The sequence below is a fragment of the Hippoglossus hippoglossus genome, chromosome 2, assembly GCF_009819705.1.
Source record: "Hippoglossus hippoglossus isolate fHipHip1 chromosome 2, fHipHip1.pri, whole genome shotgun sequence".
In the NCBI taxonomy this organism is placed as follows: Eukaryota; Metazoa; Chordata; class Actinopteri; order Pleuronectiformes; family Pleuronectidae; genus Hippoglossus; species Hippoglossus hippoglossus.
Window position 1 is genome coordinate 7483094 of NC_047152.1, and position 12541 is coordinate 7495634.

The window sequence follows — 12541 nt, forward strand, 5'->3', positions numbered from 1 at the left end:
CGAATCTCTTAAATGGAAATGACAGAAATGAACATTTGTGCCAGAATGAAATATCAAGCATGTAAAACCCTCTTGTTGCTAAGTGATTAGTGCAACACTAACATGAATTCTAGGACTGGTTTTTTTTACCCAGTCTTGGAGGTTGAAGGTGAGAAGAAACTTTTTAAGAGCAGTTTGTTGTATAGGGCGAAGTGCACAGGAACAGGAAGCTGATTTCTTTCTGACTCAGCTGATTAAAACTGATTTCGCATTTTACATTTTCCTGCTTTAAATCAATGTACATGTACATAAAATTTAATAAATTCAAAGCTAATCCATTCATCACCAAATCCTTTTAGTGACTCTACTGTCAAATCTAGATTTATAGATTTAGAATTAGGGCTTTACAAATGTTGGAATGTCGGATATTTTAGCTTCATTCCTGGATAGAGGGAGGAAGTGGAGATGCATCCTCCATCTTTATTTATAGTCCATGGCCTCACTACGTGCATTGTGATCCTTATTGTTCTATAATCTTGAGTCGTCTTTTTATTTCTGGCCACTGCAATAACTGTATACTCTTTTTTTGGGGTACTAGTTCAGATGCTATGGTCGACCTCTGCGAGCACCTGGAACTTGAAATGAGTTTTAATTTATTTCCAGGAATTCATCACGATGGAAACATGTGATGTGTCGTGAAGTTCCAGCAGTGAAACGGGGGCTAATTATGTGCATTGTCCACGTATTGGTAATTTAGAGAAATCCGTCCTCCCTGAGACACTCACACATAGAAAGGTCCATGTAAATCCATATGTATACGCACACATCCATAAATAGATAAGCGTGTCCCTGTAATCAGAAGGGTATTGTGTTCAGAGCTGCTGTGGCAGAGGGGAGGAAACTTGATGAAGACGTAGCGTCCTGTATCTCCCTGTTAATCAGAATAGTAGGGATGAAAAATGGACAAAGGGATGAACGAGGCTGTGTGATATGGTGAGAGACGGTTTTAACTAGGATCCAAAAAGTTTGGGGGTGGGGAGACCAAAGATTTCAGAGGCTGTGTGAGTGATGTGGAAGAATCTGTTCCTTCTGGAGACAGTTACCATAGCGATAAAAACAGGAGAAGCTGAATCGTAATGTACAGTGAATCATTTTTTCTGTTAACGTGTGTATTTTAGAGGATCCAGTATCGTGTGGACGGCCTGAGGTTACCTTGGCCTCGATGACGGCCTCGGTGCAGGCCTGCAGCATGGTGAGGTGGTGGGCGAACACCAGGAACTTCAGCTGCTCGGCCTCCAACATCATCTTAATGTAGTCCTTCACAGCTCCCGCCTGGCCACACACAAACAGGCACATACAGAAATAGACACAGATGAAAGGGAGCCACTGAATCCATCACTTCACTGGTCGACCGCACACAGAGGAATCAGCTAGATCAGTGAGGAAGTCAATTAATCACCGCGGCATCCTTTCTGTGTGATCGATTCAGTATTGAATGCCAGGGATCCAGACTTTAAAAGGATAGAGCACACAGAGCGACTGGGGCGCATTTGTCAGCTCGCAGATAGTGAGAGCAAATCAATAAGTCACAACTTGGAGATATGATTGGTGTGTGCACTCCTTTTCTCTGGGAAGGGGTCGTCGACACCACATACAAGAAATGTCCCCTTTGGATCCGACGATTTAATGAATCCCAGAATTTATCGTTTAAGAAAAGATAAAGCCCTTTTTCTAATTTAATTAAAACAAACATCCTACTTCTCAGGCGCTCCACTCCAGCCTTTTTTTTTTATTGATGCCTGGCATTTGGTCTACCTGTTAGTCTTGTTTTATTTATGAAGTCAGGAGGTAACAATGCTTGATAAACATCACAGCCCCGATTTAACAGCATCGCGCTTGTTTCTGCCGAAGCGTCCGACCTTGATTGACAGCGTGAGGCTAACAATCCCAAAAAAGCACGGAAGCTGCAGAAGTGCGAGTGAGTTAACTGTACCCTGCAGGTATCCGTATCTATCAATTCACCGTGCACTGCTGCCCGGCGATCACACTGTGATGGCTGTGGCCGCTGCCGCTACCGGCTGCAAAGCTGGAGAGGATGTGCTGTATGAGCGTGTCATTGAGCAGCCGGGCTCGGCTCATTTCAGAGCCCCGGGCCAGAAAGCTCCCAAGAATAGCACCAACTAGTGAGAAATACCGAGGTCTGATTTGACTTGAACAGAGCCCTTACTAGACGGTTTTGGAGACAGGCCTTTCTCCACGGTGTGAATCCCACACTTATAATCTCCACACCTCCTGCAACCTGACAACCTCTGCAGCCATCACACCTGCTCTGGTGGGAGAACCTCTGCTTTGCCTTGCTGATAATTAGCCAATGCGCCTGATAATGAATCTCTCCGCCAGGCCTGCCGACCCCGTTCTGATCTGGGGGGTCCTCATTACTGACGGCCTGGCTTCACCGGCTTCCTTCCGCTGAGTTTAATTAGTGCACCAACTTCTCGGCTGTCTGAAGCGGCCCGTTAGCTTGCTTTAAAGTCCAGCATCAGAGCTGTCCTCTCTGGGTAATTGGGAGCAGATGCTTGGCGGGTAAAGCAATAAAAATACCCCAAAGGCGTTTGGCAGCTCCGTCGCAAGGCAGACTGGCAGGCGGGCAGGGGCCGTGACGCTCGTCAGAGTGACATAGATGTGTGAATCTATCACACCATTCCACCCTTCCCGATGATCCAAGAGAAGAAGAGAGAACCTATTTTTTTCCTCTGAAGTAAAGACAGTGTGCCTGACTCTAAAAACCGATAGGAGAGGAAATGAGGCTGGGCCGGCGGTATCGGCTTTGAGGTGGGCGAGTGGGCGGGGGGGGCTTTGTAATGAAAGGAGGTCCGGTGTTAGGCTAAACTGAGCAGAAATCCAATCAGCAAACAACGCCAGGCACAAAAAAAGATCCAAGCTTGGAGGCAGGCTGAGCAAGTAGCGCGTCGATGATTGGATTCGGTGGTTATCTCCGGTCTTCGTTAACCTAGGGGCCACGCTCCTCATGGCTGAGGGCGTCGGGCTAATTGAGAGGAATGCCAGCCCTGGAACATGGAAGATGATTGGAGAGGGATACGATATTTGGAGGAAATGTTGACTCAACTACAGGAACTACCTCTTAGCATCAAGATAAGAGAAGCTGGGACCTGACCACAGGTGGAAAAAGGAAGCGGAAACGAGAACACTTGCTATAACCTCGTCACCAGTTGCTCTGATCCCAACCTTCCTCATACTCTATGCATCCGGCCACCTCCCCACATTGCTTATTTCTCTCTCATTAAAAAAAAAACAAGTCTCTTCAAGCTGAGAGCTGACGGAGTTTCCATAGCAACAACATCACAGAGACGCTGTTGCGGTGTGTAACTTTGAGATAAGGTGTAATCATGCCGGGCTGGACACAACTAAATAATACCTCTGTTATAACTCCCTACTTTGTCTAAGTGCTTTCACTGGCGACCATTAGGCCCTGTTACCATGGCGATGCTTTCCTGTGAAATCTCCCCGAGGGGGTCGGACAAGCGCTCTGATCGTGATGCTGTGCCATCAAGTCACCTTTCTCCTGAACTGTGAAAATGGAGAAAACATACGTTCCATATTTAAAGCTTTATTATTTGGGTTGTATTTGTTGTTTTGTGTTTTCAGAGGAAAGAATATTTGGAATCTTAACACACAGGGAACGTTTCTCGGAGAAGATCTGCTGACCACATGTCAATAATGGCGCTAATGATGTAATGGGGCCTGTTCTCTCCCAGTTTGGCGATGGGAGGGGCACCATGAACGGGTCAGACATTTCCTGGAGTTCATGTTTGAAAACTGCAGAATTATTAATCTTGCCCAGATTGCCAGAGTTCTCAGACATCATCACCAAACGAGAACAAAACATTCCGATCAGGGGGCCACCCCTTGTTATTTATGGGCGTTGTGTAAATGGTAATGACAAATGGTTTGAGTTGGGGAGCGTTTGTAGTTGTGACAAACAGACAAAGGTTACTGGCGAATAAAAGAAGCCGCCCTGATGAACTGTCAGTGTGACAAATAGGAGACAGTAACACAAACAGAATTTGGCATAAAAACGTCTGAAGATATAAATCAGATTTGTCAAACCCCAGACTGCTGATGCCACACATTGTAATAATAATAACTTAGGTTTATATAGAGCCTTTCAAGGTACCCAAGGCCGCTATACAGAGTAAGGAAAATGAAAATAACTTCAGATAAACTTTATTAATGGATTTTATCCCCCTATCACGGCCATTGGAAACTCAATCAGAAGAGTCGGTTTAAACAGGAGGAGCGTTTACAGGACACAAACCCTGTTTCCTGACTATTGACTATTATTTGGAGAAAGATTTTAAAAATTGAGAAACTCTTCTGTAAGGTGAGGAAACTTCAGTCTCGTGCTCTATCATCTACAACCTTAATTTTCACCTTGTTTTGCCCAATATGCATGGACTTTCTACAGATACTCGGCTGCAGACACAAAAGAAAATCACTTTCCCTCTTTAAACCGGTCAAAAATCCATCTATTTGTCCATCTTATACTTCCACATGTTTTCTTCCTGTCTGCATGAATCTGATTTATTTCACTTTCAATATGATCCACACTTTAACCCCCTGGTCAAAGCTTGAGATCCAACCCACTCCCTGAAATGATGCAAAATCCTGCGTTTTCTGAACTGCTGAAAGGTTCAACTCTATTTCTGCCTCTTTGATAATAAAGCTGATAGGAGCTAATGTTAGACTTTGACTGGAGCTCGCCGTCTATAAAGGTTTGAGTGCATGAGGTACAAATGCCCTGAGATGAACTCTCAGCATCCGACCATCAAACTACTATGGAGTTTAAAGGAGAGGGTTGATGTGTCACTCAGCACCAAACCCACAGGTTCCTAATGAAGATCTTTAAAAACATGGGTCAGAAATATCTGTGACATTGTTGGAAAAATGGAGAAATAACTCACTTAAGCAGTTGGACACTAGTTTTAAACCAACATCACTCAAACTACTATTTTCAGGTAGGGATTGACAAACATTTGGTGCTAGAGTGAGTTTTTACAGCAGCAGGACATTTAGGATTCATTTAAAACGAGTGTGTTCATGCTAATGAGGGAACACATCAGCCAGTGTAACAGTGTGGCTGGCGGATGTGTTTTTAATTCAAAATGTTTTAATTATCAAGTTCGGGGACAAACATAGAGCTCTATCACACATGAATAAAATATATAGAAAATACTTGGATACACCATAAGTAGGATTCAGAAAAATAAAGCTGAACTTCAGCCTTAAAGATACACTGCAGAGGATAATGACATAGGCTGGGCTCAAACAAGATGTACTCTGAGACCACCTGCTTTCCCATTACCTTGGCTATGGCTGTTTGTTTGTACATCTGTGTGACCAGCCCCATGACCTCGGTGAAGGGGGTGTCCGTGGCGGTGACCCCCGACCCCAGTCCCGTCATCAGTCTCTCCCACTTGGCGAAGCTGGCTGAGGCCTCCTGGAAACAAGGAGAGCACATAGAACGGTGAGGCTGCTTCCTTTCTTCCTTCATCCACCCTTCTCTCTCTCTCACTCTCTTTCTTGTTCGCCACTGTTTTTGAGGTATAAAGGGCAGAACAATTAATGGTGCTGCTGGGTGTCCTACTTTCCCTGGAAGAGGGGGAAAAAAATGAGAGAGAGAGGGAGAATTCCCAAGGATGCCACCCCCTCTGACTGGGCTGCTGTGTTAGGTGGGTCATGAGCGTCTCCCAATTATAGCCTTCTTGTGACAAGCTGGGGTCGAAGATGGAGAAGCGAGCGGGCCGGTACAATAAATCAAAGAGGGCTCGCGTGCTCTCAAGGTGATTGGCGAGGAGTATTTAAGGCGGCGTGTCGAGCGGAGAGGATCGCAGTGGGAGCGGCTGCCGGCGAAGGGAAGCATATGCTGCGTTGTGCTCAGAAACGAGACGCGCGGGGAGAGGCCGTGCGTTGTTGTCCACATGTAGGTTAGGCCTGTTTATCATAAAAACAGGCCTCATATAGAAGTTAGTTCATTAACAGCAGGCTTCAGCACATTGTGCGTCTTGTAGAAATCTGACAAGAAAAGCAGCATGCCGTATGTTTGATTCAATTTCCCTGCAATAACTAATAATTTCAGGTGCTTTGGAAGACAATGAACCCCCGTGTCTTCTTTATTAAATTGTCTAACAGTAAACCAGTTTGTCATTAACGGCTATTTTTGCAAGAACACTGCATGGAATCTGTCTAAATCCAGGCTGCAAGATGACACACACAAAAAAAAAAAACGTGGAAAAGTTCCACAGGAGCGAGCGCCGTCTTAAAGCGCCGCAAATCAAACGGCGGAGAACTGTGAACCATATGGTGAAGTGAAGGAAGAGGCAGCGGCGTGTGAGGAAGCACATACAGTACATGCACATCGTGGTGGGTGTGTGAAGGAGGTCGGAGGGGAGGAAATAAAACGTGTGAGAAAAGGAGAGAAGTCTTATTAATTCAAGCGCACACACATGTAACCGAGGCGGGTTTCACTACACCGCATCTTTCCCTGTGTTCTACACTGCTACCATGAAACAACTGTGGTGAGATGTGGAAGCTCTGCACCACTTATTGTGATAATTAGCATTTCAGTGGATTCAAACCTCGTCAAAGTCAAGGACGCTGGGATGAATAAATATTATCATATCGAAGGAGCATAAAAGCTGCATTTCCTTTATGCCTTCCCTCAGATGTTTCACTAAGCAGCACCTCCACAAACGCAGCTCAGACTGTCTCGCCGTGTTTTATCTTAATTAAAAAGTTTACAACCGAGAATTTCTTCATAAAGTGCCGGGGAAAAAAATAATAATAATAAGAAAAATAACACGAGTGGCTAAACACTCCACCCTCGATGATATTCACTAGAGTAACGCAGACAAAAGGCCAGGGCTGAGGAAGTAAAGGGCAGGAGGGACATAAAAAGTGTCTGGCTGCGGATGATAAAAGCCATCATTAGGGAGTAAAATGAGATAGGAGGAATGAACTGGTGAGGGGTGCTGGTACGCAGGAGATACCGTCAGGAAAATAAGGTCCACTCGGTATTTTATGTTGTCTATTGTTCCTATTTTCCTGGTTGCAGATTTGGGCGACTGACCACTTCACAGCGTCCTTTCTCATCTCTTCAAACCCCTTCCATTGTCGCTGTGACGCCGTGAAACAAAAACATGCATGCAAAAACAAAATACAACATAAACTGTAGAGCAGAACAGCTTTTGTGGTGTTTTTTTGTTTTCAACCGAAGACAAATGATCTCTAAGCTCACTCCTCTGAGGAGATCACGAACAGACGCAGCTGTTTCAGCCGGCTCCAGATAAGAGAGTAAAGCGAGAGCTACACGACATGACATGAACTTTTCCCACAGTTCTACACGTACGTTCGGTGGCCTAATTGGCGCCGCAATGTAGAAACACTGACCATATTTAGCCCCCAATTAAAGCGTCACTTAACATTTAGGGAGACTTGGGTAAAATCCTGCATCATCACTTTCCTGAGTAACTTCCTGGGACGGTGGCTCGGTGCATAATTACTGCTGAAAGAGCTCCTCCAGTGTTTTTCCACTCCTGCTGATATGATACAAAATATAATAAAGGGCTTTATTTCGTGGATGCTTCGGCGTATTCTCGCACACAGCGGGGAATCTAACCCTTCGTAGCCTCGACACCAGTGAGCCGATGCGGAGAGCGACAGGCGCGAAGGCCAGGTCAGAGCCGCATTAGCATTCACGTGTAAATTCCCACGCATCCAGCACGGCGTGGGAGGCAGAAACCGCAACCATAACTTTGGGTGAGGCTAAAAGTGAAGCGAACACCTACACACGAAACATGACATTCCACCATCTACAAATAGATCCAGGAATAGATGGAGGAAGGAGAACACAGTGAGCGGGATCTCGCTGCATCTTACTTTGGGCTAATGGGGAGTTATTTAATCTTGACGCTGCAGTCGACAGTTTTCTACACTGGACACAGTAGCCATCATGTGTGAATGGAAGAGAAAACAGAAAACATCAAGTTCTTATCAAGCAGAAGGACCAGCCTGCGATGCCAAAAGATGATTAATTGTAACTAAATAACTTGTAAATTGTTTATACTAGTAAATGTCCGAAATCATTCAGGAACGTTATCTTGCTATTTTTCTATATTTCAGATTCACTGTGTCCATATGAGAATGTTCTGTTCTTGTGGGTAAGTTTGATTCGAAACAATGTTACCGGAGGAAAGGAGGATTTAACCGGGTGGAGATTCAGGTCTGGTGTCAGAAAATCAGATAGAAACATAACAAATTTAAACAGTATCAGTCTTGGAAACAACTGGAAAATGTTAATACAGTCGTGGAAATGGAAAGCAGTGATATTACTTTGTCAGTTATCATAATGAATCAGTCATGTTTCCCCTGAGAGACATATGTATTATTGAAGAAAGAGAATTGTCTACAACTACTGAAATGTAAAAGATTGCCATGGTGAAACTCGCTAATAGATTTAAAATATAAATCAAAAAAGTACTTTACTTTAATATTTTATCATATTTCTATTCCAATAAAAATTCAGTGACAGACATTGTACTTTTTAAATTCCACTACAGTTATTTGATATTTACATTCCAGATTCAAAATTAATAATACAAAATATTATTAACAAATATAATAATTATAGTGTGATTAATCAATTTATAGAGTAACTGCTGAAGCTCTAATCACATTTAAACTCAGACTGAAGCACGAAGATTCATTTAAAATCAAAACAAGAGTTTTTTTATCACTTAGAAAAGCAGACAAGGTCTGTGCATGACTCAGAATTGATGACTGACACAAGTTTTCTAAATCGTTGCTGTGTGCCACTTAGGAATTAAATAGTTTGTGCAAGTGATTTTTGCATGAAGCCCAATATTTGGTGGTTTTGATTGATACAAGAATAAAAAACCATTAATTGAATTGAAAATTAGCTGAGGCAAACAACAACAAATGAGCAAATGTCGGTGTGATTTGTGGGGGAAAGTTCAGTGAATCACTCCCCGTGTGCTGAGAACCCCACAGAATTTCATTTTGGCAACCAGCATGAAACTGTGTCTTCATAATTAATCAGGATGTCACAGTAGATTGGTCATTTTGAAGTTATCCTTGTGGCTATGTATGAATTTTTTTAAAGCATAAATTAATGGGTAAAACAAACAAAATGTCTGTGCATCAGAAAGGTACCTTTGCAGCCTCCTTGGGCAGGTCGAAGGGGATACGCTGTCGGATTTTGGGGGGCAGCTGAGTGAGCACCTCAGCTTTGAGACGGCGGATCATGATCTGACTCAGCCGCTGGTGCAGCTCCTCCAGGTTGGACGCACCGCGACAGTCCCACTGTCTGCGAGACCCAAAGTACCTGGGAGACATGGAATGGGAGGTGAAGCCGGCATTCTTATTTCTATTTTTTCAGAGACACACGTTTCTCACAGAGTCAAACTTCCTAAGAAAACATACTTATTTACAGCACTGGCCTGAAGGAATAGTTAAACACATATAAACATTCCCACCTGGGAGCTGCCCAGTAGCACAACAGCCTTCCACTGTTTATCGCTGAGCAGCTCTGCTGGAGCAGTCCGGGGATCAGCTTTTTGCTTAAGGGCAATTTGCAGAATGGAAACTATTTTGTCTAATGGCCACAGCAGCAGGTTCATCCCAAAACTCACCAGCAACTTTCACAATTTATCCGCCAAACGGATTTTTAGAATAGTACTGGCCCTCAATACAAAGGCTGGTTATCTGCCATATTGGCTGGAAGTGTGGACAAAGTTAACAAGGCACTGCCAGAATTTACTGTTTCACACTTCGATTTTCAAACTTGAAGTTGCTGAAGGAAGAGAAAACCGACTCGCTCCTTCGAAAACAACATTTATGCCTGGTTGTGAGAATTTGAACCAGGACCTGTGCAGCTGAGATGCTGCTGCTCGGTCTCCTGGACTTCACTATCATGAAGGGAATAGGAACACGTTATGGAACCGCCTTGTGATTCCTCTGTTGTATGGATCCGTGTGTGTGTGTGTGTGTGTGTGTGTGTGTGTGTGTGTGTGTGTGGGGGGGGGGGCTCAGAACGGTATTCCCCAGCCACACTAAGTGCCATTATATACAAACTGTTATCATTAATGGCGTCGGGCCCATCCCCAACCGAGCCGCTGACTTTGATGGACATCCAAAACAATGTATTTGATGTGTTTGTTCACACATGTAACTGATCGTCGCTGGCAACCAGCAGCCAATTGGCATTTAAAGCTTGGCTTCAGTTGCCGTCTGGCTCCGACAACAAACCTACTCAGCAGCTCCGCCACTCCAGACTCAGGTAGAGTCCGCCTTACCCCAATGCTCACTTTAATAAAGACTGAGAATGAAATGGTAGGTGAGGTTTAATGAAACTCGGCTAATTTCACCAAGAAAAGACCGAAATCAGGTATTACACTTGGAGAAAATGAGTTTGAAAATATATTTAAGTTAATTAAGAAGATTGATAGTTCCACTTGAAGCTGGAGCCATCAGATGGCTATCTTAGCTTAGCATAAAGACAGAAAGAAGAGGGGGAAAGTTATGTCTTATTTTGTTGAATTTGTGCAAGTGTTAAAAATTAAAAGATGTGGTTTTATAAGGGATTATGTGATGAATTAATTCTTAGTCTGGTACATGACCCCCCCTGTTAAACCACAACATTGTTTTAATCTGAGTTTTGTGTATTATTCCCCAAAATGTGAAACAGAGGTACATTTCTGACAGAAAAATATCAAATATATCATTGTGTGGATTATAGAATAAACAAAATTTAAATGAAAGGTCTGTCAGTTGTAAGATACAGTAAATGTAACATAGACCAATTGGAAAATATGAGGTTATATACGTTGTTGTTCTGTGGGTCGGTGCTGAACGTTCACCTGTAGCGGGCGTTGCAGAATTTCTTGGCGAAGTCGGTCCAGGTCCCGAAGCTCTTTGGATAGAGGGCATCGATCTGCATGAACAGCTGTGGAAACACACATGCAGAAAATAGATCTGAGCGCTTCACGCCACGTAGCTCACATCGTCATGGTGATATCACGTCAACCGCCCTGATCGCAGTACCAGAAGATGACCCTTTAAAAAAAAGTAGTATTTCTATAATATCATACACATTTGAAAAACATCTCCCAGACAAAAGTGGAAGAGTTAGCAGTAAATCATGGAGACTGTTTTTACCTCCCAACTTTTCAACTTCTGGCTTGTGAAAGGTGAGAGCACACCATCACTCAAAACCTTTTTTTGGCTTGAAACACAGACCTTACCAGCGCTCACGATTAGTCTACTGTCACAGAGTAAATCTTGTGTGCAATCTATTCAAGGTCCTGTTGCCCTTCGCCTAGTTTACCAGTCCTGGGTAGTAGGACTGGGTGGTAATTTGTGTCAGCACCAATTAACCAGGTCAAACCGCGGTGCGGCAGATACGGATCTGAGAGGGAAATGAAATTGGATCAAATATCAACGCGCTGCTGCTAAATCGCTGCTGACACGGAAAAAAAATTGTGCGTCATCACAAGATCATTTTTCGTGACTTCATTTAGAAATACCGATAAATTATGAGCTGCCGGTTTCTGTCGTCAGAGGACATACGTGGTTTTCTCATGTCACGTACAGACGGCATCACGTGCACCACAACAAAGCTCCCAGGATCCGTGTCAATTTTGAGTATTTGCAGCAATTTCTGGAGTAATGACAGGTAATCATCGGCTGGGCGATCTGAATAAGCCGCCACAGTGAGAGCGCTATTCTAAATTCATCACTTGTTCAACAGGAGCTTTGCATTTTCACCCCTCACACTGTTGATATAATAGGTGGGTGGAATGAGGGCACATCATGAACAGTGCACCATGCCCTGAGCTGTGTGCTAACTCGATGTCAGAGCCACAGTGAGTAATGATGGCAATGAGGAGACTGGCACAGAGGCAGGGACAGGTCTTATCAGGTTTGTGCTGCAGATGATAAAATGTTATATTCAGTTTCAGATTCTAGTGGCAGAGACGGGGAGAGAGATATCGAAAAAACTAACCTCACCACTGCAGGCAGGCGAAGACAAGATGGCATGTATCACACACACATCTTCGCACACTCAGGAACACACACACACACACACACACACACACACACACACACACACACACACACACACACACACACACACACACACACACACACACACACACACACACACACACACACACACACACACACACACACACACACTTTTCCCGACGACACACCTTCTAAAGATTTCTTACAAGTACGAACTTCACTTCATTTTGGAATTAATTAGCCGCCTGAATTTCATCAGTTAATTATCATGATCGGGTCTCGGCAATAATTAAGTTTTCCTCACAGCAGCGGGATGACAGTGAGATCTGAGTCGTGTGTCACACAGACACTTAAACACAGTCAACACAAAACCTGTGATGATAATCCTGAAACGTTGTTGTACCTTTGCACAACAGGGACAGAATCTGGAACACATTCG

At 43.8% G+C, this 12541-nt stretch overlaps 1 protein-coding gene across 6 annotated transcripts in view; it reads right to left on the reverse strand.

Moving 5' to 3' along the window:
* The window catches only part of zranb3 (zinc finger, RAN-binding domain containing 3), an 89536-nt gene that overhangs the window by 61525 nt on the left and 15470 nt on the right, over nucleotides 1–12541 (reverse strand). For all 6 annotated transcript variants that reach the window (XM_034608157.1, XM_034608164.1, XM_034608147.1 and 3 more), the window contains 4 exons: nucleotides 10935–11020; nucleotides 9229–9400; nucleotides 5363–5497; nucleotides 1192–1311 (listed from right to left, as the gene is read on the reverse strand). In XM_034608157.1, coding sequence (XP_034464048.1) covers nucleotides 1192–1311; nucleotides 5363–5497; nucleotides 9229–9400; nucleotides 10935–11020 — 513 coding nt within the window. The remainder of the gene's footprint in view (nucleotides 1–1191; nucleotides 1312–5362; nucleotides 5498–9228; nucleotides 9401–10934; nucleotides 11021–12541) is intronic.